Source organism: Cariama cristata, unplaced genomic scaffold (genome assembly GCF_000690535.1).
Source record: "Cariama cristata isolate BGI_N322 unplaced genomic scaffold, ASM69053v1 scaffold18168, whole genome shotgun sequence".
Classification (NCBI taxonomy): domain Eukaryota; kingdom Metazoa; phylum Chordata; class Aves; order Cariamiformes; family Cariamidae; genus Cariama; species Cariama cristata.
Window position 1 is genome coordinate 717 of NW_009629608.1, and position 24,256 is coordinate 24,972.

At 37.5% G+C, this 24,256-nt stretch overlaps 1 protein-coding gene across 1 annotated transcript in view; it reads right to left on the bottom strand.

Moving 5' to 3' along the window:
- Nucleotides 1–1,815: 1,815 nt before the first annotated feature.
- Nucleotides 1,816–24,256, bottom strand: part of CEP192 (centrosomal protein 192kDa) — a gene marked incomplete at its 5' end in the record, with an annotated part of 46,473 nt that continues 24,032 nt past the window's right edge. The window contains 12 exons of the mRNA XM_009705232.1: nucleotides 1,816–1,832; nucleotides 2,243–2,358; nucleotides 7,303–7,361; nucleotides 7,844–7,967; nucleotides 8,872–8,993; nucleotides 12,797–12,916; nucleotides 14,423–14,518; nucleotides 15,397–15,476; nucleotides 17,469–17,673; nucleotides 19,107–19,212; nucleotides 22,191–22,314; nucleotides 22,672–22,844. Coding sequence (XP_009703534.1) covers nucleotides 1,816–1,832; nucleotides 2,243–2,358; nucleotides 7,303–7,361; nucleotides 7,844–7,967; nucleotides 8,872–8,993; nucleotides 12,797–12,916; nucleotides 14,423–14,518; nucleotides 15,397–15,476; nucleotides 17,469–17,673; nucleotides 19,107–19,212; nucleotides 22,191–22,314; nucleotides 22,672–22,844 — 1,342 coding nt within the window. The remainder of the gene's footprint in view (nucleotides 1,833–2,242; nucleotides 2,359–7,302; nucleotides 7,362–7,843; nucleotides 7,968–8,871; nucleotides 8,994–12,796; nucleotides 12,917–14,422; nucleotides 14,519–15,396; nucleotides 15,477–17,468; nucleotides 17,674–19,106; nucleotides 19,213–22,190; nucleotides 22,315–22,671; nucleotides 22,845–24,256) is intronic.

Below are 24,256 nucleotides of genomic sequence, written 5' to 3' on the forward strand. Positions count from 1 at the left end.
CCTCCTCAGTGATCCAGCTTCCTTATTAACAGCTAATCAGCTAAAGACAATCTCTACTGAGAAACCAAGGTCCTTGAGGAAAAGGTAAAGGTTAATCAATCCCTCCAGAAACTGGTTCAGAAAAGACAACCACCAAGCTGAGCATGTAAGATTAATCCTGAAACATCAGGTTTAAGTGGGTGGCCAAGAACAGCTGCTACAGCAGTAAATGTATAGTGAACACAACTTCCATGAACAACGAATCACAAGCCTTCTCTTCAATAAATAAGACTTTAGCTACATTAACACATAACATGAAACAACAGAAGACCACCTGTAGAGCAGTTGGAGCATACTACTGCACCCATACTACCTGCATCTCACAAGGATTACTCTAGACTAGCAAGAGGCAAGGACAGTTTTAGAACAGAGAGCAGCTGGAAGGTATTCAACTAGGAATTGCAAAGGCTTTGAAGACAGTAACATTGAGCTCGGTCTTTTTTTCTGGCTCTGGCAGAGACATCTGATCATGCTTCTACAACTGAACCAACATCAGCTTTTGGACACTAAGGTCTTTCTCAAATGAAGCAGTCAAGCCCGTTGAGGTAAGGCAGCACACAGAAGATTGCCTCCATTCCAGTTCTGTATTCAGGAGAAGTACACAGGCATCGTATCAACCAGGGAAACGTGCAAGCAACATCCAGCAGAGAGAGGGCAAGAGGACCACGGTCACAGCGCCAAGCAGACAGGAGCTTACATGTTGACGGGAGAATAAGGAGGTGGCAAGTCTTCCGACATCTACTTTAAAGTCTTTTAGTAACCTCTTCCCTTCCTGGTTTCCAGACTGCCCAGAAACAAGGTTTTATGAAGACAGGCAGCTTTAGTGTACTTTAACATAATACTGGTGGCACATATCAAAGGCAACGCACTGGATACTTCAGGTTTTTCCTCACAGTTTTTTCAAATTTTAGTTGTTTGAAAATGCAGTGAAACAAACAATCTCATATTGAAAGGAATTTCACTCAAACTTCTACCAACCTGAAGAAAGGAATAATATACATATGCTATGACAGAACTATGCTGTCAAAAAGCTACATTTCTAGCTTAAGGCAACTTCAAACATACAGCTCCACGCTGCAGAAATAAAATAGCAGACAGAGCCAAAGGTTACAAAGGACATGGTAAGAATGGGTAAGCTGACTGTGGAACTGTTGTTCATTGAATCCTACAATACAAGAATTGGAGAGTACTCAACAAAATTAGAAAGCCAGTTCAGCACACACAAAAAAATTTTTTGTTAAAAGAGCACACAGTGAACTTTTAGAGTTTGCTGTCACATGAAGTTGTGGAAAAAAGGTGTCAAAACTGTTCAATAATGTGAAGAGATAAATTCACAAGCAGGTCCACAGATGGGAAAAAAAAAAGGGGGGGGATAGGTGGGAATCTATCTCTCATCCCTAATCCAATGACTGCGGCTGCTGAGGAAATGAAGTGAACCAAAGGCAGCAGCCAGGCTTATGTCATGTCTCCGAGAAACACCATTTCGTCACCGTTAAGAGACAGAATACTGGGTTAGATTAATCCTTCTGGAGGGCTGAAGGCTGTATTGCTCATGTTTAATTTACACAGTTTTCACACTGTTAGAGTTAAAAACAATGCTTATGCCTGCCACTGAACTGTGTAGAAAGTTAAGTGAGAGCATTAATCTGGTCCCAGCTTTACCAGATGAAGACATGATAATAAGAGGTCAGCTTCTGTACTGCAATCCCTCCCCCTGCTCCCCAAAGCCCCCCAAAAGCTTAGCACGGCCTAAGAGTAGGCAGCTTGATCCCCTACCTACAGCAAGGAATCCTCTAACCAAAGACAGAAATCAGGTAGAATCAGCTGGTAACACAAATTTTATTTCTGTATTTACAATGCTTAAAATAAAATATATCGGTATCTAGCTATACCTAATAAATGCAAAAATAGAAAACTTCCATTTTCAACAAAAGTGCAGAAACATAAATTAGAACATGATAGCTTTAAAACATACAATGTTATTCCTCAGTGTTTTTTCTATGAAAACAGATTTGTAAAACAAGCACCATAATTAATCTTACAGAAGACTTTCCGTGAAAGCAGCATCACAGGGCAAAACAAGCAGGACGTTAGTACAGAAATGTAGTAGCAAACCTTTGAATATTTTAAATCACATAAACTGTTATAAATGATTATAAACAGTTATAAAACTGTTCCAACTATTTTTGTGCAATAGCTTTACCACATAACCGAATGGTAACTGAGCCACGTTTGGTCGTCAGCACAACAAAGAGACCTTCAAATTTTCCTTCTGCCTTTGGCTTGAACTGGACTGGCACATTGATGTAATGATGGGATCTGTAAAAAGGCAATTATGTGCATATTCATGGTTAATAAACAAGTAAATCCTACCAGATAGAGAAATTCTTGTCTACTTTTGATTTTCACCCAAATAGTATATTGAACATGCGCTGGATCATCGAGTTTATTTTTATAGATTTGATTGTCTATTATTCTTCTGAAGGACTTTGATTGTAAAGGTCATTCTTTCCTACTGATTATACAAAGAATTACAATACTTCATTGCTGCTAGTTTACCTAGATAAGTTTGGTCTGCCTCTTTGCAATAATATTGACAGCATATTACCTCTATTTAGAGCAAAGTTACTACATTTCTTCCCTTCAGAAGTCACACGAGAAGGACACTAAATTATCCAATTCTTTTTGAAATTCCACCAATTTGAAGCTAGTGAAATAATTTCAATTACTTCTTATTGCCTCCACATTAAGAAATATTTGCTGAATCATTGCAAGTCAATATAGCCATCCTCAAACAGTGTTGTAAAGATTTTACATTACATCTTTTTGGGTTACATAATTCCTCTTCTATTCAGACTGCATAAAAACATACCAAATGTAACGGGTGGCTGTCTCAATTGTCAAAAGCCTAGACTGAATGTTTTAAAAATATCAGCTATACAAGCAACAAGCTGGAAATGCTGAGTGGCAGCCTACTGGATTCCACAGCATCCAATGGAAATATCCAGCACTAACAGGCAGGCAATGGTCACAGGCACATATTGGAATAAGGAAAAATGAACAGCATCACTGAGTAAGACAAAGAAGAGACTGCTTCCTTTTCTTTTATTGTAGCTTCAGTCTTCTGCCCTTAACAGCATTTAGTATTACCCAACATCCTCTGGAATGTGCTTATTTTCCCTACTTTTTCTTATTCCTTTCCTCTATGCTAATCCAACCCATCATAATCAGTCTGTGCTCTTACCCTTCTCCTACATTTGGAAATCATAATATTGGCTGTACATACAAAGCCTGAGCGCAGCCTCATTCGTTCAGTATCGTCCTTACTGCTAAAACAGGCACACTAGCAAACGTATTTTGATTTTTCTTTTTTCTTTTTTTAAAACAGATCCTGGTCGATGAAGTAACTTAAGAGTACACACTTTCAGAATAAAGACTGGTATGCTACTGTATTTTCTTAATTGGGTTAATACAAAAACAAAGCACTAATTACGTTGCACAGAACTCCAATCAACAATACAGCAAAGGAGTACAACCAGGTCAGGGTTTCATGTCTCATACTTGATTGCTGAGTGTTGTATTACAAACCATGCATGCTCTGTCTCTTTTATCCATCTATAATATATGGGATGAAGATATTTACTCAGTTTTATTTTTAAAAATCCGTTTTATAAATGAAGATCAGTATGACTACTTAATCTGTAACAGATGCATTATATCACAAAACACAAATTTTAGTAAGAATAGAGTCTGTAGCTGCATACAACCAGGCCACCTGAGAATTTACAAAAATAAATTCAGTAGAAAGTCAGGAGGGATGCAAAAGACTATATCATCATCTCCAAAATACTATATGTACACTTCCTTACATATCCTAACACATACTCAAAAAGAACAATACAACCAAACTCGAACTTATACTATCAAAAAATCAACAGTAAGTTATGTATCTCTCTTAAAAGAGATGGCCACATCTGGCTGATAAATATTAATTCCCAGAATACATACTATACGACCTCAGTGATACTGAGGCAGAGCAGTTTCTTGGCATAAGACAGCTATATTCAGTTCCATTTGACCTCTAAGTTCAGGTGTCCATTTGGTTGGTGCTACCTACATTATCGTTCTTCTCTCAAAGCAGAATTAGTCAGACATGACTTAGAGTTTGTTTTCTAGCAGTCAGTTGATTTCTCACAATCGGGATAAGGCTCACCACACTTCAATTCCCACGCTTCCTAAGCCCAAGGGAAAGATGTTATTTTCATTTTCCTCCAACTAATAAAATGGGAAAGTTCAGACTCCAGCTACAACAGCTCTCTGGGCTACTACAAAGCATAAATGTTCATAGGAATTAAGCAACCTGGAGGATTTTTCTTAAGTACAGTAGCCAGAAACTAGTCAAGAACAGTGTCAGGAGAAGCAGAATTCCCCTGCAATTAACTGTTTTTCTCTTAACAAAAAGTTTTGCTTTACTTCAAACTTTTCAATATGCCTGCAGGTCAACTAGTTGATGAATACTACATGGCCTTTACAGGTTGTTGCATCCCCCTTTCGCGTGCTATTTCTGAGAAGTCAGGTATGTCTGAAGCCTGCCTCATAGACGAATCAATACTGCAGCCATACTCTAAAACAACAGGAGCAATAGGTAAGTTTAAAAGGAACAGTAAGGGTAAACTGCATCTAAGCCATAGTAAGCAGATCTATCGTCAATAAATCGTGACTCTTGACACCCAGAATGGTGGCTACTGGAAACAAAAATAATTAGTCAAACAAAAAACAGTTTTACCTTTTAGTAACATCTGAAATATATACTACCCTGTAATCAACTTATTTCAGATGGTTTCTGAAGGCAATACAATAGAAACATCTTAGTTTTCAAACTTTTTTTTACATAGGCCTAACCTGTAGTCCTTCTAGAAAGAAAACTTAGCCAAAGGTTTTTAACAAGTCAAGTGTTTTTTAGTGTTTCATCCATATGTTTATATCACTTGAGAGTCATCTTGTTAAAGGTACTCTTTGCAGTAAAAAAAAAAAATTCTATTCTCTCAACAAATAGTTTGTATGCGAATTCCAGGCAGAATTCCTTCCAACACATTCTTTGCAGGACTTATATTAGCTAAATGACATCTCTCTGGTTAAAAACCAAGACGCATGCTTTAAGATATTTGGTGAATATTATTAAAATTCCTTTTTTTTTTTCGGTTACAGTTTTGGTTGCAAGATACTGTACGTGGATAAAGCTCATTACTATTTTCAACGGAGCAAACTGTGGTAAAGGAACCAGCAGTGCTAGGTATTGGTACCTGAAATGACATAACCAACTGAACAAGAACCGGCAAGCCACTATACCAACTTCTGAAGGTCAAGCTAGTAAAATACCAATACAAACTTCCAATTCCATTATCCAGATTTAAAACTTGATTCCACAGGATTGCTTTCAAATTCAGCCCTCTAAAATGAAGAGCATGCAACAGACCACGTTTACTACACGACACTTTTTTGGTCCAAAAATATAGGTAGGCGGTACTTTCTATTTTTACACTCTAATTTACAGACTAATATTCCAAGTTCCTGCAACCAGTTTTCTTATCCAATTCTTTTTGAACGTTACTTTGTAAGACATCTGGTTAACCCAGTTCAGAAGGAAACAGTTAACACTGGCTTTCTTGAAATCCTCCTTGACACCGTTCTCAAGTAAAAACCGTTTAAAGAGAATCTTTTAACACTTTTTTTAAAGCATCTATCCAAGTCAAGTAGTTCCTCTGTGCTTTATGCTCTTAAATGGGAGAGCTTCTTCAGAGAGCTATGTTGACTTCGGATAAATGAATTTTTAAAAAAAAGATAAGAAAGGCCAATATTTACAGCTGAAGAAAAACAGCCAAAGTTACTAGAAAAAAAAAAGGTTGTAGAATGTTATTAAGAAGGTGCAGTATATTCAGTTGATAACCTTTAGAAATGGTAGACTGAATTTTAAACTTAAGTCTACTTTGGATAAAAGCAACAGGAGTTTATCATCTCTCACAGAAAATATACCAAATAGCTTTTACAGCATTCCTCACGAATAGTTTTGAAATATCTAAGCGTCTTCCAGTGAAGCTACTCATCTTTTTTTCCAGGGATGATCAAGTCATCCTGTCCTTTGCCTGCAGCTGCACAGCCTCAGACAGATCTAGCTAGTCGTCTTTATTTGGATACATTTTATCTTGGTCACTGCCTCCATAAAAAAATCCTTCTCTGCCATCTGATGTGACATATTTAATAAAAAGATGCCGGTTAAATAGAAACACTGGAACGCATGTCTAAATGGAGTTATAACACTTTGCACTGAAAAGTGGCCTTAAGAATCCCAGGAATACTTGTGGCTAACACCACCAAAGCCCTGTCTTTATAATAAATGCGAAGTATCATTGGCAGACACAAAACTAGATTAGGAGCCACAGTATCTAGTTCCATTTATGGTTTTTCTCACAATTTCTGTTCTGCATACCCTTAGCTTCCCCATCTTTAAAATGGGGACCTGTTTAGAAACTGAGAATGTATGCTGTATGACTTCTAATGAAATGGTTGCATTTCTGTCTTCCTGACAATCCCCGTTACAGATGAGCACGTGAGATCCTATACTTCTTGAAGAGATGACTAATAGGACTGTCAAATACTTGTTGTAATGAACTCCGAAGATGACTGGGTTTATTTTGAGGCATTGTTATCACCAACTCGAAAATTCCTTTTATGCAGGTAATATGCTGAAATACTTGGTATGACCAGGCAATTCCACTAGCTGCTCAAATCTTGTATTTGCAGAGAATCTTTGATACAGCTCTGCAGGTTTGTCAAATTAGAAGCATGATGAAGGCAATTTGCTTGGTCTGTTGTGCAGAAAGTATAAATGGAAGGAATGACTTGATTGTGCACAGCATGCCAAATGGTTAAATGAAGCATTAGGCTTAGCATTAAAAGCAGCAGCACTGTTAGAAACAATTTGCAGGGAAGAAATTGGCAGATGCAGAAATAACTGTGTGGGCTCATTCTGCTTCTAACCAAGATTACAGAGCACAGCTTATCAAAAAAAAAAAAAACCCCACAAAAAACAAACCACCAAAACACAAACCACACACAACCCTGAAAACCTTTAACTAGACAGCCAGAATGTTGGATATACATATCTATGTTTTAGCACTGTACATATAGAGAAGATATTTATCTTACTGAATTACTTGTTTAATTTTTTTGTTAAGAAAGAATGTTAGCATACGCATTACTCACCTTAGAGAGTACTTTGAGTGCTTGATGTAGAAAGGCTCTCTGGGACTTACAAATTTCAGCTGCAATTTAATACAAAATGCTTAAAAGCACACTATATCTAAAGCCTATCATATTCAATTTATGAAATGCTTAAGATAAATCAGGTCACTTACAAATACAGCTTTACACCAACCCAGGGTTTAAAAATAAAGCATGCCCACATTTGGGCATAGTAAGAAAAATTCACATCTCAATATTTTAATGAAGTTAAAAAATAAAATAAATAAATCAGGACAGTAACGAATCCATGCAAACTATAATCTATTATTTCTCCTATTGCAACTATATTACAAATACACTCAGTGTTTCAGTCAGACAAAAGAAAAGATAAAAACTACAGACAGCAAAATTCTTCAAATATAATATTGACTTTCGAAACTAACAAACTAAGACTAGTACCATTGCAATCTTCCATCAAGAGTAAAAAAAAAAAAAATCCGTGCAGTTGAACTGTTGGAAGGATTTATGAAAATCTATTTAAAATAAAGTCTGTCAAACTTACCAAGTGTGTTGTAAAGGAATTATTCCGCAAGTTGACCTTTAACGTGCATGATTCCCCAACTCGAGTTGGAGGAAAAGTGTACAGGTCTTCTGGTGCATATACCCCTCGAATTATCTCATTTTGTCTGATTTGAAAAGGGATTTAAGATATTAAGATTTCCTGGTTATATAGTCTGGATATATTGATTGCATACTTCAAGATAACAGGCGTATTTTTCTAAGACTACCTAAGGAAAAATGGAAAGATTCTGAAAGCATCACCTCTCTCACCTTAAGTTTTAGAGGCTATACATTTTAGCTAGAAAGAATAATGAAAGCATCGCTGTGGCATAAATATATTTACTTATACACACTTTCATAATCTGAATTTTTTCCCCCATATGCTTTACCAGAGAACTATACTCTTCTCAGAGATGCTATGTGTAAACAAAACATTTTACTCCCCTGCTATATTCACATCATCCCATAGCAAAAGGACTGGAAATTAACTTAAGAGTGAAGAACAGCAAGGTTAAGACATGCAGTACAGCAGTCTTCTCAGAAGTGACTTTACAGTTCTATGGAGTCTCCAAAAGTGGAGTATAAAAAAGTATACACAAGATTCTACTGCTGATACCAGTTCATTTACAACAGCAAATGATGGTTAGGCAACTTAGAAATCCAACTGTGAAGAAAAAGCATGGGAGACTGAACAATACAAAGCCATTAAGAGGTGTGGCAAGTCTGATTTTTGCAGCTGTTTACTCTCTAAGGTAGAGTCCTAGGATAATTCAGGTCAGAAGAGACTCAGGAGGTCAGTAGTTCAAGCTCTTGCTCCTATCAGGCTCAGCTGTGAGGTCAGACCAGGCTGCTCAGGACTTTGTCCAGTCAGACCCTGAAAACCTTCCGGAGCAGAGACTGCACAGCCCCTCTGCACAGCCTGTTCCACCACACAGCTGTCCTAACGGTAAAAAAAGTTGGGGTTGGGGGGGTTCCCCCCGCCCCTTTACCCAGTTGCAGACTCTCTGTTCAAGTTTTGTCCATACATACCCTGCTTTAATTGTATGTGCTTCAGAGTAAACTTTCGTTTCTGGTACAACTGGAAGCTCAGTTTTTGTGAGGGCACTTGCAGAAGCTTTCACAATTGAAGTTTCGTCTTCTGTTTTAGTACCCTATCGGCAAAAATAGAGAAGCCTTTAAACTTCGCATTCAAAAGTATTTAAGTATTCAAGTACATAAATAATTTCCCTTACCCAATCCAAGACTTTTTATTTAAAGTATAATCTTTCAGGAACAGTACAGTCTGGATCATTAAGACAGAAGCAATGATTTAGGAGGAATACTTTAACAGGCTTCTGTGTCTTCTGAATACTTGATTTGTTACAAGCCAGCTCACAACAAACTAGCAGCGCAGGTGGAGTCTCGAGAAGGCTGCTAGCAATGAAGATTTTACTAAAAGCCAAAACAAAAAACAATCTCTCTGCAGATATTCTGCCCATATGCCTCAAGAACAGCAAAGCTGGCTAAACAACTGCTCAGAAAGAAGGCAGGCATAAGTCATCATTACAGTTTGAATTCTCACAACAGTATATGAACAATAGATCCTTCTCAAAGAGAGGTCTCTCCAGAGAGACAGAATCTGATAATGCATTATATGGTGATCGTTACATTCAGAAGTCAGGCCAAAACAGTTACCATCGGGAGGACCTGCGTTCACCGTACTCTAACACAAGGAGACCAGATCCCCCTAAGGCAATACTTCGCCAAAAAGTCAACTTCAAATCCTGTGTTGTTTAACAAATCTAGCCATATACTTTTTGGAGCCCCTTGGGTCACAACATCTTGAACAAAGTTAAAGAACCAAAAGAACCTCCTACACTTACGGTCGTACAACATTATCTCCATTTTTGAAATGATGCTGACGTTTTAGACAAGTAGTTGATTCCCTTATGCAGGGAAGATTAAAAAAAAATAGATTCATCTTCAATAGATCTGCTATGACAAACTTGTCTTTTAGAAATTCATTTCTTGTATTGAAAGAGCTGCTAATCAGTCTGTCAGAAATAGTAGCAGCCAAAAAAAAAAAAATCTTAATTTTTAAGAATATTTTTCAGTTGCAAATAACCCATGAACCCAATACACAAAGATAAGAAAGGATTTGTACATGTGTCTTGTTTCCAGAGCTTTTAATTTTCCGTGTAGTGAAAAATGATGGGTGTCATGCCTCAGTGTTATCATTCAAATTCTAATTTATCAATAAGGCAAGTTCACTGCATAAGAATAAGACACATTATGGAATACGATCAGAAGTTCCCCCAGTCTTTATGAGGGCATCTTGAGGTACTGTGTGCTTTACCATAGCCTGTACTGATTTTTCCTCTTCCAAATGAAAGCAGTACGTTAACACTGGCCCAATGGTTACAACTGAGTGTTGTTGTTCCAAAGCCACCTCAGGAGTATAAAAATTTGTTTAGCTTTAAATTTGGAATTATTTTGCTCACAGAGTTTTAAAATATTTTTCCTCCTCTCACATCTGGGATACCCAAAGAAGATGAAGCTTTGTACTGCAGATGATAATAATAAAATCAGGACTCTTAGCAGTATGCTTTGTGTCAAGTATTAAGAAATTCAGCTCAGTCTCCTGCCAAATGATACATTAAAAAGTCACATGGTTACACAGCTAAAGTACATAAACCATGTAAATTAAAAAATGGTATGTACTTAACATTTGTGATATCTTCAAGCAATAGCAGGGGTTCTTTACAAAGTCTTCAACTTTCTACCTGCTAAAGGAGCAATCAGAACTTAGGTGCTGCCTCAGCCTTCTGGCAAGTTCTTGCTAGTTCCCCTTTCCACCCAGAAGGGCCCAAAAATTAGACTGAAATACCAATCCAAGACTTCGGTGCACACCGGCGATACTCATGCTTAGCTCAGTAATAGCAGCCTAATAAATGTTTCTCAGCGAAAGCAAAAACTGAGTTTGAATGACCAGTACTGAGAGGTTGGGGCTGGAAAGCACACATAGAATCCCTCCTTTCTTTGTCTCCGGGATCAGTTTTGAAGACATGATCGTCTGAGCTCCTGACTACAATTTCCAGTGGTGGGGACTGCAAACGCATGCAGAGCATAATCAAAGTCACAGTTAACTAGTTTTTCAGGAAAAAAAATGGACATGGTAAGTGCCATTGATTCTCCTAACTTCACCTTGTTCTTTCAGTTCTTTCCTCAGCTCTTCCAAATTTTTCATTTCTTTTGAAGTGGTGCTATAAATAAATATCACTCAGTCACTCTGAATGACAGTCAGTCAGTCCTCCCACTTCATTCTATCAAAAGTCATATTAACCAGAGCTGTAGCCCTCTGCCTCAGGAAAGCCAGCAGGATCCAAGTCCTTTTCCAAGTTCCAGTAACACAGTCTAAACTCTTGATCCCTAGGACATAATAGATTATAATTGACTTGTCTTCTTGACTAAAAGTAGATCTGATTAAAAAGCTGCAACAATCTAAGTAAAGGTTCTGTGTTGACCCCTCTTCCAAAGAGCTGTATAGTTCCTTAACTAATTGATAAAGTATTTCCCTTTCAACTCTTATTCAAAATGATCATGACACATTTCAAGTATTTTCTATGAAATTTTTCCCATAGGAACAAAGAGATGCTGGAAAGATCTAATTGTTAACAGCTTTGAAAAAAAAAAAATCAAGAGGAACAAATCTGACACGGTAGTTCAAACACATTAATATCAAGTTGTGCCACTCAAAGATTTTCACAACTCTGACAACTAGTCACATTTCAAGAAGCTAATTCTTCAAAACTCTAAATTTCTGGTAAAGAATTCATCTTCTCTCAATTTCAGGTAGCTTTAAACAGACAAATGACATAGACCTTTTCCTCATTTTAAGGAAAATTATGTTCAAAGAATTAGATGAAAACTGAATAAAAAACTCTCCCAAACCAAACATTATACAGGTCTCACTCTCCATGCCAAAATTAGAATTATTTAACATACACTTTTTTAACAAGTCCTCTTTTCAACGCAATTAACTACTGGCAAGAACAAGGACCATGCAAAATAAAAAGTAAGGCACTCTGGCAAGAAGGGTAAGTAAGGTTCCTACTACGGGCTTGGTACGCTAAAGAAAGGTCCCAAATCTTTACCTGGGCTCCTTAGAAAAAAATCAAGTCAAACTCTCTGGAGAGGACAGCAAAGCACGTATAGCAATCACACAACACTGAAGATACAAAGCTCTTCACATTCAGCTCATTTAAATAATCATTAGAATTAATTCTTCCTAATACTAATAGAGTCTCTGTCCTATGTAGACTCCTCTTGTATGGATGGTGAGGTAGGGATTAAAAGCAAGGTAAGGAGAAAGAGCACAGAAAACCAGTTCTAACTCCCAAACTCCTCCCTTCCAAGCCTCACCATAAAGTTAGAGCTGAGGAGCAACAGGGGAGCAAAGGAGAGCTCAAGTCCAATCACTCACATGTACAAATCTCAAAATCACCCCCACCTACGTTGTTACTCTGATAAAATACTCAGATTCTATCAGAGACACATCCATACCTCCAATATGGATATTTGAAAATTCCAATACTGCATGAAGTTATATATCATAGCAAAGGTCATTTACTTTGCAATTTATTTACAAAAACAAAACCAATCCACCTAGTGTCCGATACAAACAAATCCGTGTCTACAGAAACAATTCACACAGAAGGCAAGTTTGCCTCTACTTTCCCCGAGCAAAATAAAATTTTACATCTTAAATGGCAAAAGATAACGCATTATCACAAAAGCAAGATAAAAAAAGGTATTTTTGTAACATAAGAAAAATAGTACAGTTTAGTCCAACAAAAATATCAGCAGGGTTTTTTCCAGAATACACCAGTGCATATGACAGAGTACTGTATAGTAAAATTAAGATGTTATCAAAATTTTTTGCTCAGGACAGCATTTAAAGCATTTATATACTCACTGCTCCAGAAAGCTGAAATCTTAATTTGTGTTTCCAACTAGGTTTTTCAACTAGATGACACTCAAGGTCCCAGAACTGGGAGTAATCCCCTTTATCTCTAGGTAAAAAGATAACAGCAACCTATAAAAACAAGAGACAAATTTTGCAGAAGCTTATTAAAATAATCTATACATCTTCACAATTTTACATACACAAAGTTACAGTTAAGTCAGCACAAAGTTTACAAACTACAGAACATACATCCCACACACAGGTGATCTTGCAGAAAACAACACAGCTCATTCTCTTTGCCCACAAAAGTTCCGATGAAATAGGTTGTGCAAGCAATCTCAAACAAATTTGGAGTTCAGCTAATCTGCTTTAAGCAAAGTTAATCTGCTTTATTAATTTCTATCAGTAAAATGGGGGAGAAGAGGACCAGGAGGGGAAATACGCGCAGCTGAAAGGCAGCTAATCTGTGAACAACTGTACTCCTCCAGTTCCAAGTCTACGCACACTGTGCTACAATTACTAGAAGGCCTGAAATTTAAACCAACTTGCAGGCTATGCATTTGATCATCCTTAAAGGCCACCTATGTAACAAAGACTTGTCTCTGTATAGTGCTGTACCAGGTTAATTCAAGAGTAAACTTGCGCTGTTTTCAGAGTTGAAGTTGGGGGAAGAAAGAGAAGGGGAGCAGCAGATTAGAATAGATCACTACAACTATATCTAATTAGCCAAACATTATCACACCCACTGCAAAAAACAGCAAATGATGGTAGCACCGCACATGATCAGCTGCAGCCAGCAGCCTGACATGCCAATAATGCAGATGTTATTCAAACAGGCCTGAACTAGGATTGCTAAGGCAAAGACAATTGTTTAAATTCAAATAACGGTTTTCAATATTATGAAAACTATGAAACTAGACAGGAGTAAGTTTTTTATGTCTTGTAAATAGATTACAAATTGCATCATCATAGAAATAATGTAGCTAAGGAATGTCATAATAATCATTAATGATTAAAAGGCAGGTGTTCATGAAGATGAACAGACAGAAGTAGCATTGAGGGAGAAGGTGAGGGACAAAAGCCCCACAGAAACCCATTCAGTATGTCCTCGAATGTGCTTTATAATTTTGGTTATGAAACCCTCTACTGGCCAGGAGATAAAACTGTACGTCAAATGAAATCAACTTTAGGAACAGACGACTACTTGACCAAGTATGACAAGACTGCTTCTAAGGAAGGGAAACCGGTTCTCACACCAGTTTCATAAGAGCCCAGTATTATAGGCAATTTTCTTGTGAATTTTTACAGAACATTTAAAAACAATTTTCTATTCTAGAATAATTTAACTTTAAAAAAAAAAAAGCATAAAACCACATCACCATGTTGAAGTCAAACTACAGATTGCACGAATTCTTAGAATCAACTCAGCTAACAATGTCAGCTGCGGTAAGTAAATACTACCTACCTGATATACCCCAGAACCCAATTGTGGAAGGCAAACATTTTATCACGATCAGATAAAATACAACCAGCTTCAAAAATTCAATTGCTATTTCAGAGAATTTCTAATGTAAGATCCTATTTTACAACTGAGATACACTACTATGCTCGAAATATTTATAAATATCAGTTTACCTTCTCTTCTCCACGAGCTTCAAGAGTACCAGAAATACGGGAACATCTGAAAGCGGAGTAAGTAACCCTATAAACACAACCAGTTCCATCCACATCCTGCAAATAAAGTTATGAGTCAGATTCAGAAGGGAAAGGAAAAAAAACCAACACTACACAATACGCTCCCACACACACCACCCTTGCAAAGGACTGAAGAAAATACACCCAATCAAGCTGCTTTCAATTGAACAAATAATACTGACTCCCTAAAAGCACATGAATATAGACTAAAACACTACAACATCTATGCAGTCACCATGACTACTGACTTCCAGTTTAGAGGTGGTGCACTGGTTGGAATATGGCATAGTCAGACTCCTGGGCTAGAGCTAAGAGTGCTACATAACCACTTTTCATCATTTCACAACAGCAGAATAATTCTAGCATAAAATCAAAGTGACAATCACAGCATTTCAGACTATCAAAAAAATACAAAAGCATTTACAAATATCAATGCTACAGCTACAGTAATTGCACCAGCAACAGCAGTGTAGTTCAAATATCCGTGACCTAACTTAAATTACCTACAGAGATACCATGTACAGCATAGTTTCAGCAGCACAAGTCTCAAAACAAGGCATGTCTAGCATTCTGGAGCCAAAAGGGACACCCATCTTTCCTGTACGCTTGATTACTTAATGCAATCTGGATGATGACACTGGATGAGCACAAGCAAACTCTAAGCCAGTAAGTGAACCAGAAATCATCCCACAGAGCACTGACTGATTCACAGTCAGGGAACACATTAGAGATGAAAAAAGAGTAAAACACTTCCCCCATATGGACAGAGGCAAAAATAAATTTTGCAACTGAGTTCATGTTCAAATATATATTCTTTCTTGAGAGGATGGAGGGAGAAAGAGAGCGCAGCAGGAAAAGAGAAGGAAAAAATCCAAGAGATTTGCATAGAACTACCAACGCAAGCATTCACTCACCTTAACATAGGGTGGTGCAAAAGATGACAAATGCCACTTCACACTGTCATCCCCTTTATTCTCCATTTCCAGGTAACTCTCTAGAAGAATCATAGAATCATTATGGTTGGAAGAGACCTCAAAGATCATCAAGTCCAAAGTGCCCGCTAAACCCACTAAACCATGTCTCGAAGTGCCACATCTAAACGTTTTTTGAAGACCTCCAGAGATGGTGACTCCACCACCTCCCTGGGGAGCCCATTCCAATGCCTAACAACTCTTACAGTGAAGAAGTTCTTCCTAACATCCAGCCTGAACCTCCCCTGGCGCAACTTGAGACTGTTTCAAAAAAGAGAAATATCAGACTAGTATATTAAATGGTTTTGTTCAAGTGTTCAAGTGTCTTTAGTGGAAAGAGTTTAAACAGCAAGGATGTTTCAAGACACAGAGAAGTTCAATGGAAACAATTCTCACAATGCCAGCTCCAAGAGCACACTCAAACAAAGCATGCTGTCATAAAATTCTTGACAGCTTATACAAAAGAAATGTGGAAGTAAGTCTTCTAGTGAAGAATCGTATTGAAGATGCTTACAAGAAACAAAGCGAGACCTAAATCTCACCCTCAATAACTTTAAAACAATAACAGATAGTCCTATAAGAGAACCTGAGGCATATCAAAGAATGGTATGTGAATGCATTGCTGGTAGTAGGGAGGTAGAGGTAGCTGCTTAGAAATCCAGAACATGACAAACAGCAGAGAGATCTAAGTTACCTCCAACAGTCTCAGCTTACTGCATCCAGATTTTTGCCAGATACCTTCACATACCAGTACACAAAAAAATACAAAAAAAAACAAAAAATCCACAAGATACCCAACTCCCTCCCAATGAATTACTTGACTGTCCAGGGAAAAAACACAGACAGTATTCTGGTTTGGGACCAAGGAAATACAGCTGCATCAAACAAAATCTGTTCTCATCCTAGTATGGATTTGTTGCTCACCACACATATATATACATATGACGTGTCTCTGTGTGTGTGTGTGTGTGTGTGTATATATATATATAAATGAAACTTCCAAAAAAAGCTTATGCTTGAATTGCAGAAAGGAGAATAACTACTGACATTATCAGAAAACCCCAGCTTTGACAGTATCTATAAGCATATTTCACACCTTGAAATGTGCCTCTTGCCAAGAGTCAACAGGACATTTGTAAGATCACCTCAATCTACAGTAGCACTTCAGGAAGTTTAGTTGCACACATATTATATGGGACATTTATAAAAACAGGAAAGGAAAGGAATATTCTATTATACTCATCATTCATAAGTGTAGCAAAAAAAACAGATACAATTGATAAATTAAGCCTTCAAAGTTCTAAAGTCTGTTAAATAAAAACACAGCGTCAGTGAATCATTAAAAAAAAATCCTCATCACCTAGAAAACTAAGCACTACCAAAAAAATCTGGTATCTAGATAACAGAATGACAGTTTCATACAGTAATTTGCAGATTTTTTAAGCATTATTGGAATTAAAAGTAAAGACTGAGGAACTGAGACTCTCTTATTCACAGTGTCCTCCTCGATCATTAAGTACAAGGCAAGCATAGCCAGACTCACAGCTGACATTCCTATCGTCTTAAGGAAGAACATTTATTTCTCTGCTACACGCAGACAGATTTACCTCACATCTGAGGGCACATACACAGACGAGAACGGGTCTACCGCAAAAGTGCATTGACCCAGCAGAGCTTCAACAAACACAGTAACCTCATACTGCTGTCTTTGCCCAGGCACTGTATGGTTGCATTCATCATAGTTGCTTAAAAAAAATAAATCAGCAACTTACCTGCCTGTATGCAAACCTATCTGTGGGAAAAAGTGTGACTATACTGCATAAGGAGAAGAAAAAAAAGAAGAAAAAAAAAGGGAACTTCTCAAACGAGTTCCATCACTGGTCAATCACACTTACCAGACTACAAGAACAAAAATTAAGTCAAGGCATTCAAGTTCCCAAATACGCAATACAGTAAACAAAACTTCTGAACACGAGATACTACAGATGCTGCATTTACTAAGGAAGCAATGTTACCTGAGCTTTGGCCAGGTCTGGTTTTAGGAAAAACGATGGTTCTGTTCTTTATTTCCATTTTTGTTAGAGGGCACGCTGAGAGAGGCTTTGCCACATGAACAGCAGGACTTTCAGACTGTGGAGTAAATCTACCAGGTCTTCTACATGGGATGTCTGCTCCAGACACACTCTGTGCGACTGCCTCTCGAATTTGCACTTTAATAAACTTTTGCACAATTTGAAGAAAAATAAAGGTTTAAATAGTGAACATTGATACATTAACAAGTCAAACTATTTAGCTCTATTTCCTTGAGCTGTAAGAGCTCATTCTTTACATTCCAACAGAGAAAGAGTCTCATACTTTAAATCACCAGGTCTTCTCTAACTTCAGTTCACAAAGTTTAAAGGTTTTAGGACAAGTTTAATTTAGGAGAACAGGAAAATTTACTGAACGTTTGCTATCTAGACGTTTTAATAGGAATAAGAATTTAAAATAGTTTCTTTGACAAGTCCTACAATATCCGCTGCTTGCAGAGAACAGAAACAAGGCTGCTTCACACAGAAAGAGCTTTGTGTTCACTTCTGCTATGTAATTAGCACTTTGAAAAACTTCAGTTAATGCTAGTAAAATCTTAGCATACTTTTTGCTTAACTGGATAGATAGCAAAGAAATGACAGAAGCATTATCAACTATCAGATCTCTGACAATTTGATTGTTTTAGCCACATTCTCTACTTTTGTCCTGGTAAGTTTATTCTGTCAAAGCCTTTTCTCATATTGTAGAACACAACATAGTTAAATATGTGCACAGTCTCCATTTCATTCCCAGCTCACTCTTTTCAACAACTTCCTTGTTTGTTTGGGGGTTTTTTTTAAGGCAGTTTCCAATTCTGTATCATACTTCACCGTCCTCCATCAGGAAGGAAAGATACGCCATTTTATCCTTTCAGCGTCTTTTTTCTTTCCCTCTCTGTGCATTGTTACAATTAACCCAAAATACATACTGGCTGTAAAAATAAAAAGACAGGTGTCTATGTCTTTGGGGGACACTACCAAGGCGTCTTTCTGCTTTTACATCGACAAAAGAAGAAACTGTTGGCTTCAAAAGTTTTATTTATGTGCCTTAATTTAATCAGGGATAAGTCTTGAATCAAAATGCACAAAGAGCAAGAATCTGTTGCGGACATTCTTTGTCACAGACTTGTCGGCCAGAAGGTTAAGTTTACCTTAAGGGAGCTGAAAAGGAGCTATGGTGACTTGTCCAATAACCTCTTTAACTTCTTTTATTTTAAAATATTATATAGTCTCCTTTTATATATGCATGTGTACATATATATAATTTAGCGTTTTAGAAAATTACATATAAGACAGTAGTGGGTGTACAGATGCAATTTTGTTGGCAATTCAGTCTAAGCATTCACATCACAGTATTTCTTCAGAGATGAATGAACAAAAAAATCTCAGTTTGCAAGATAGCATCTCAATGACATTATGGTGTTTGTTTTTTTTTAAAAAAAAAGAACTTTACAAATTAGAGAGAATAATGGAAGTTGACAGAACTGCTGTATCATACCTAAAAGGTTTGAGCAACGTTACTAGACCTTATCCAGCAAAATAAAATAAACAGTTACAATCTCACCTCTCACATAAGCCACGTACCTTCTGTCCATTATCACAATGGATATAGATTAGGCCACTCCAAGGAATTAATGAAGGTTTTGTGGCAAGTGATGGATTAGGACTCACCAGAATTATTGTGCTGCTCCTAACAAAAGAAAAAAATATTAGCATGATCCTCATATCCCCCCCCAAAAAGAATGCACTTTTAAGATAGTAGGTAAGTGAAGATGATCTAGAGAGAGTTAAATTTAAGGTATTCAAATATCTAAAATATTATTAAGCTTCAGTAGTCAGAAACTTCACACTAACACTTTATAAACTTGTCATTGATGGCTGTGTAAGGGGTCAGAGGGAAAGAATCTTATCTACTGTTAACATATACAACAAGTCAGACCATGTAAAAGCAGACATATAACTACATGTTTCAGAAAAATAAGCTTCAATACTAGTCCACAAGGGAATTGTACAGTTCAAACAAAGTATACTGCACAAATTGCATTTCAAGAATCTTTTAAACCAATTCTAGTCTTAGAAAAGCAGCTTGCTTTCCTTCCCCCTACGCAGAACCGATCCTGGAAAAAAGAAAAGCCTTTCAATGTTATCAATGCTTGCTATAGTTTATTTAGAGTAGGGGACACTGAAGAGTCCAAAGTCACTTGAAGCAATTATCACATCACACAGTAATTTGGCCAGTGAGAACATAAATTCTGATTTACAATGTTCCATATTCTATAGTAGAGACATTTAAATAAAGGAGGGGAGAAAGCAAGCACTGAAGCAAAGGTCATTGGTTATATGTTAGCAAAAGCACGCAAGCTACAACTGAAGAATTAGCTTAGTGTGTCATTAGCACAGCACTTTGCATTTGAAAACTTCACCTAACAGATGTTAATGGCCTTAAAATATTAAATCAGGATATTGATATTTCCTTAAAAGACTGTGGGGTGTTTTTGAATCTCAGCAGTTTGGGGAATCTTTTCACTCATGGTTCTCTCTCCCATATACAAGCTGCGTTTGTGAGATTCACTAAGTACACACACTATCTGTTATCACAAACCATCCCAGTCATCAGCAAATCCAACTTGCATGGTGTCAGAAACAACATGTCTCTCAGAAAAGTCATATTCAGCCTAGGGAAGAAACACTTTCCAAAGGCGGCTCTTGCAGCCTTTGGAGATTCCAACAGTCCCTGCTCCAAAAGTGCAACTCCTTTCACAGCACTTACCCATACTCCCAACGCTGAGGCACAACAACGTGCCAGATGCTGGTTTCAGTTTGCCTCCATGAGCAAATCTCTTGGAATGCTACCAAATTCAGTAGGAACTCAGGACATGCAGGCAGGTTAGAGGTTGCCTTTACCTCATTCCATGGAACTTAAGGGGTTTAGTCAAGGTGAAACAAGGGGTGGTCTGCTTGCCCTAGCACGGCAGAGTCAGTCCTTGATCTTAGGATGTTCCTTCACCATCACTGAGAAATCAGACCTTCTCCTTTCCTGGCCTAACATCAGTTCAAGAATTCTGTCGGCTCCAGCCATCACAGTGCATATTACCAAAGGTTCTGGCTGGCTCCTGTCCTGACAGGATGACTGCTCTTGGCACTGTAGGCAGACGGTCATACAAAGTAGAAAATCAGTCAAGTACAGCATGCTGTGCTTAAGTCAGCTGTTCCCACGGGTCTGTTTCCTGCTTGCAGGCCTCTGTTCTTGATCCAGACTACTCACTTGGACCCAACATGTGGGGTTTCAACTCATTCTTTTCCGGTGAAGGGAACAAATCTTAAAATTACGCAGTGCAAAAAAATTGCTTGCAGAAGGTCTTCGATTCGCTCTTTTTAAGAAATCATTCTACAGACAGTCCTGAGTCTAGGGTATGAGACACTCAAGACATCCTTACTTTCACAGCTACTGGGAAGTTGTTAATTGTTATCTCTTTTTGAGATCACTGTTCTTAGCACTGACTGAATCTGCAAGGAGTGGCAGATATCCTAGCCCTTCCAGAGAATCCCCTTTATTTTGGTTACTGATGAAAGTTCCCCAGCAGTACATCCAAGACTGTACATCTACATGAACATGGAATTAAGTGTTCCAATGTATTGCATCTTGCACAGGACTGAAAAGAATGTATCTGGGTAAACATCTACAAAGTTAAAGCAACGACTTCAATAAAACTCAGAAAGCAAAACCTATTTTTTGTGGAACATGACACTTCTTTATTTTTTAATATGAGAATAGTTTCATAACAGTGTCATAAAAGCCTTTCTGAACCGACCCTAAAAAGCCCATAGATTTAGAAGTGAGAGGTGGTCAGAACTTTCAAGCATCTTATTGTGAAAGACTTTGCTGACATGTTTGAGAAGTCTCATACACACGTGCAGTGATATTATGACTACTGTTCCAAAATACTGCTAATTAAGACACAGGTGACCCGACACTGCCTTGTCATTCTTTTCATACCTACAGATATTGAGAAGCCAAAGGTTGAGTGGCAAAAACCAGTTTTGTCAGAAAACAAAAAAAAAAAAAACAAAACAAAAAAAACACCCCACCAAAACCAAAATCCCACAATCAAGTTCTGATGAGCATCAGCACATTTGCAAAAGAAGATGCTAAGTCCCCAGAAGAGAAGCATTCTATAAGGACTGTTAATTTTGGGTTTGTCTGTTTGTTTATTGTGGGGGGCAGGCTGTGGGAGGGGTGGGGAGTCCTTTTTGTTTTTAAACACACAGGTCATTTTTAAACAAAAAGCTATTGTGAAAAGAAATTTTTAAAGCTTCAGCTTTGTTGATCGCCCGGCTCCTGGAAAATTATGCAATAATAATAGTGTTCCCAGGCACATAAAATTCCTGGCCTCCAGGTAACTTTGTAGGTGACAGAATATTCCCTCTATACAGAGCTATTAAAGGACAAGGTCCTAAAATATATAAGCTAGATTTGCGTGTTAGCTGACAAAAAGACTGTACCCTTGAACTAATTAACTGGCTAGTTCCAGGGTATATTCTAAACAAACTAAAATAAATTCCTAAAAACTAACTAAAATTCCTAAATTCCTAAAGTAACTAAAAATAAATTCCTCCAAAACCTCACCACAGTTTCACACGTAAAGGAACCTATGAAAAGAAACTTACTCTGGTTCAATAACTCCATGTTGTGGGGTTATAGTAAGGCAGTGAGCTGGCCATGAGAGCTCAAATGCCAACATCCTATTAGAATTGTTGATAATTTGTACATGTCCAGTATCCGCTGTTCCACCTGTAATACAAAGAGTTATAAAAAGCTAACACATACAAAAGTTCACAGAAGTGCCAAAGATTCAGAGATGCACCAATTAAGATAAAGCATTTTCTGCCCTATTTTTACCTTAACAATGCTTTAAAATCCTCATAGGTATGTAGCGTGTATTATATGTATACACACACAGAGTACACTACCTCAGACAATTTAACCAAAACCGTGTTCAAACCAAGTTTACTGTTTAGATGTAAAGCTACTGCAGCAAGATTATTGGCCAAACCACACTTACAAACACAAAATAATTACAAACATAGTATGCAGAACAGTTATTTTAATACTAGAGTGGTTACTTTATTAACTTCAAAAAATACTTACTAATAGAAGGAGCTGTCAAAGTCAAGTACTCAGGTTTAACAGTCCAAGTCTGTTGAACATCTGATTTATTCTGAACCAGATCATCAGTTTTTACAGGTAACAAAGGACCCTGAGGTCCTTTAACAGGAAGAACATCCAAAGTTGCATTGATATGTCTGACAGAGTTCTCAAATCTGAAAATACAATTGCATTAAGCAAAAGTAGTAATAAAAACAACTTATGAGTAATTACAATAGCCTACAGTTAGTATTTCTCAAAATTTAATACTAAAATACAGTGTTCTTTACATGTGCTTTCAATTTAATTCAATCCTCCATTACTAAGAAAAAATCAGTTCAGCAGCTACATCATGACACAGCTTTTTCACAGAATGTTTAGAAGTGGAAGGTACCATTTAGGATGGAAAGTACTAAAATAAAAAAATTATCTTCAGGTGATAATAAAGTAAAAGGCTTTCTCTATACATACTTTATTCAGATTAAGAAAGTACTGCAGAGAGAAGTAAGGCCAGGCAAGTTGTGTTTGGCAGAATCCTGGAGGCCAGGAGGGACCTCGGGCCATCACCCAGTCCAACACCCCTGCTCAAAGCAGGGTCAGCTACTGCAGGTTACTCAGGACATTGTCCAGTCAGGTTTTGTATTTCTCCACAGAGGAAGACTTTATAATCTCTCTGGGCAACCTCTTCCAGTGTCTGACCATCCTCACCAGGAAAACAAACAAAACAAAACCAAAAGCCCCCAAACAAACAAAAAACACCCCAAAAACCAAAACACAACCAAAAAAAACCAAACCCAATTTCTTTCTCATGTTTGAACTGAGTTTCTTGCATTTCAGTTTGTGCCCATTGCCTCCTGTCCTGTCACTGGACACCACTGGGAAGACTCTGTCTTCCTCTTTACTTCTCTATCAGGTATTCACACACATCAATAAGATCCTCTCCTTGCTCAAGACTAAACAAACCCAGCTCTTAAGTCTCTCCTTGCAAGACAGATGCTCCAATCCCTTTGTCATCTTCACGGCCTAGCATTTCACACCTTTGCTTGCAAGATACATGGCAGATAAGCTCATACATGAAAGCTAGGAAACTGTTAGTTTAGGATTCAGCGTATTTTCTTAAGTTAAAAGCTTAACTCACAACAAGTTTGCTTTTAAATACTAAAATAAAAGCAGCAATCAACAATTAAAGAAAAAACAGATAACTTTTGCTCCATATGACATTGTGTAAACATACAGCTCTTCTTCCTATTATTTCTACTGCTACTTTTAATGCTTCTGAGAATCCTGACTGAGTTCAGGACAGCTGAACTAATACCTGTGAGAATTCATTCCTTAAAATAGCAATGGAACCAAGGCGGCAACTGATTTACGTAATTCCTTGACAGGGAATTTCCTAACAGTCAGATTAGTAGTTAACACACTCAGATCTCTTCTAAAGAATCACAGTCTTTTCAGAAAATGAAGATCTCTGTGACACTTAGCCAGGGGCAGGGGGGGAAGGGGCAAAAAAAAAGAAAAAAAAAAGACAACCACCAAATAAGAGAAATGTCCTGCTTGCTGCTCCAGGTATTTGTTTCCAACCTCTAGC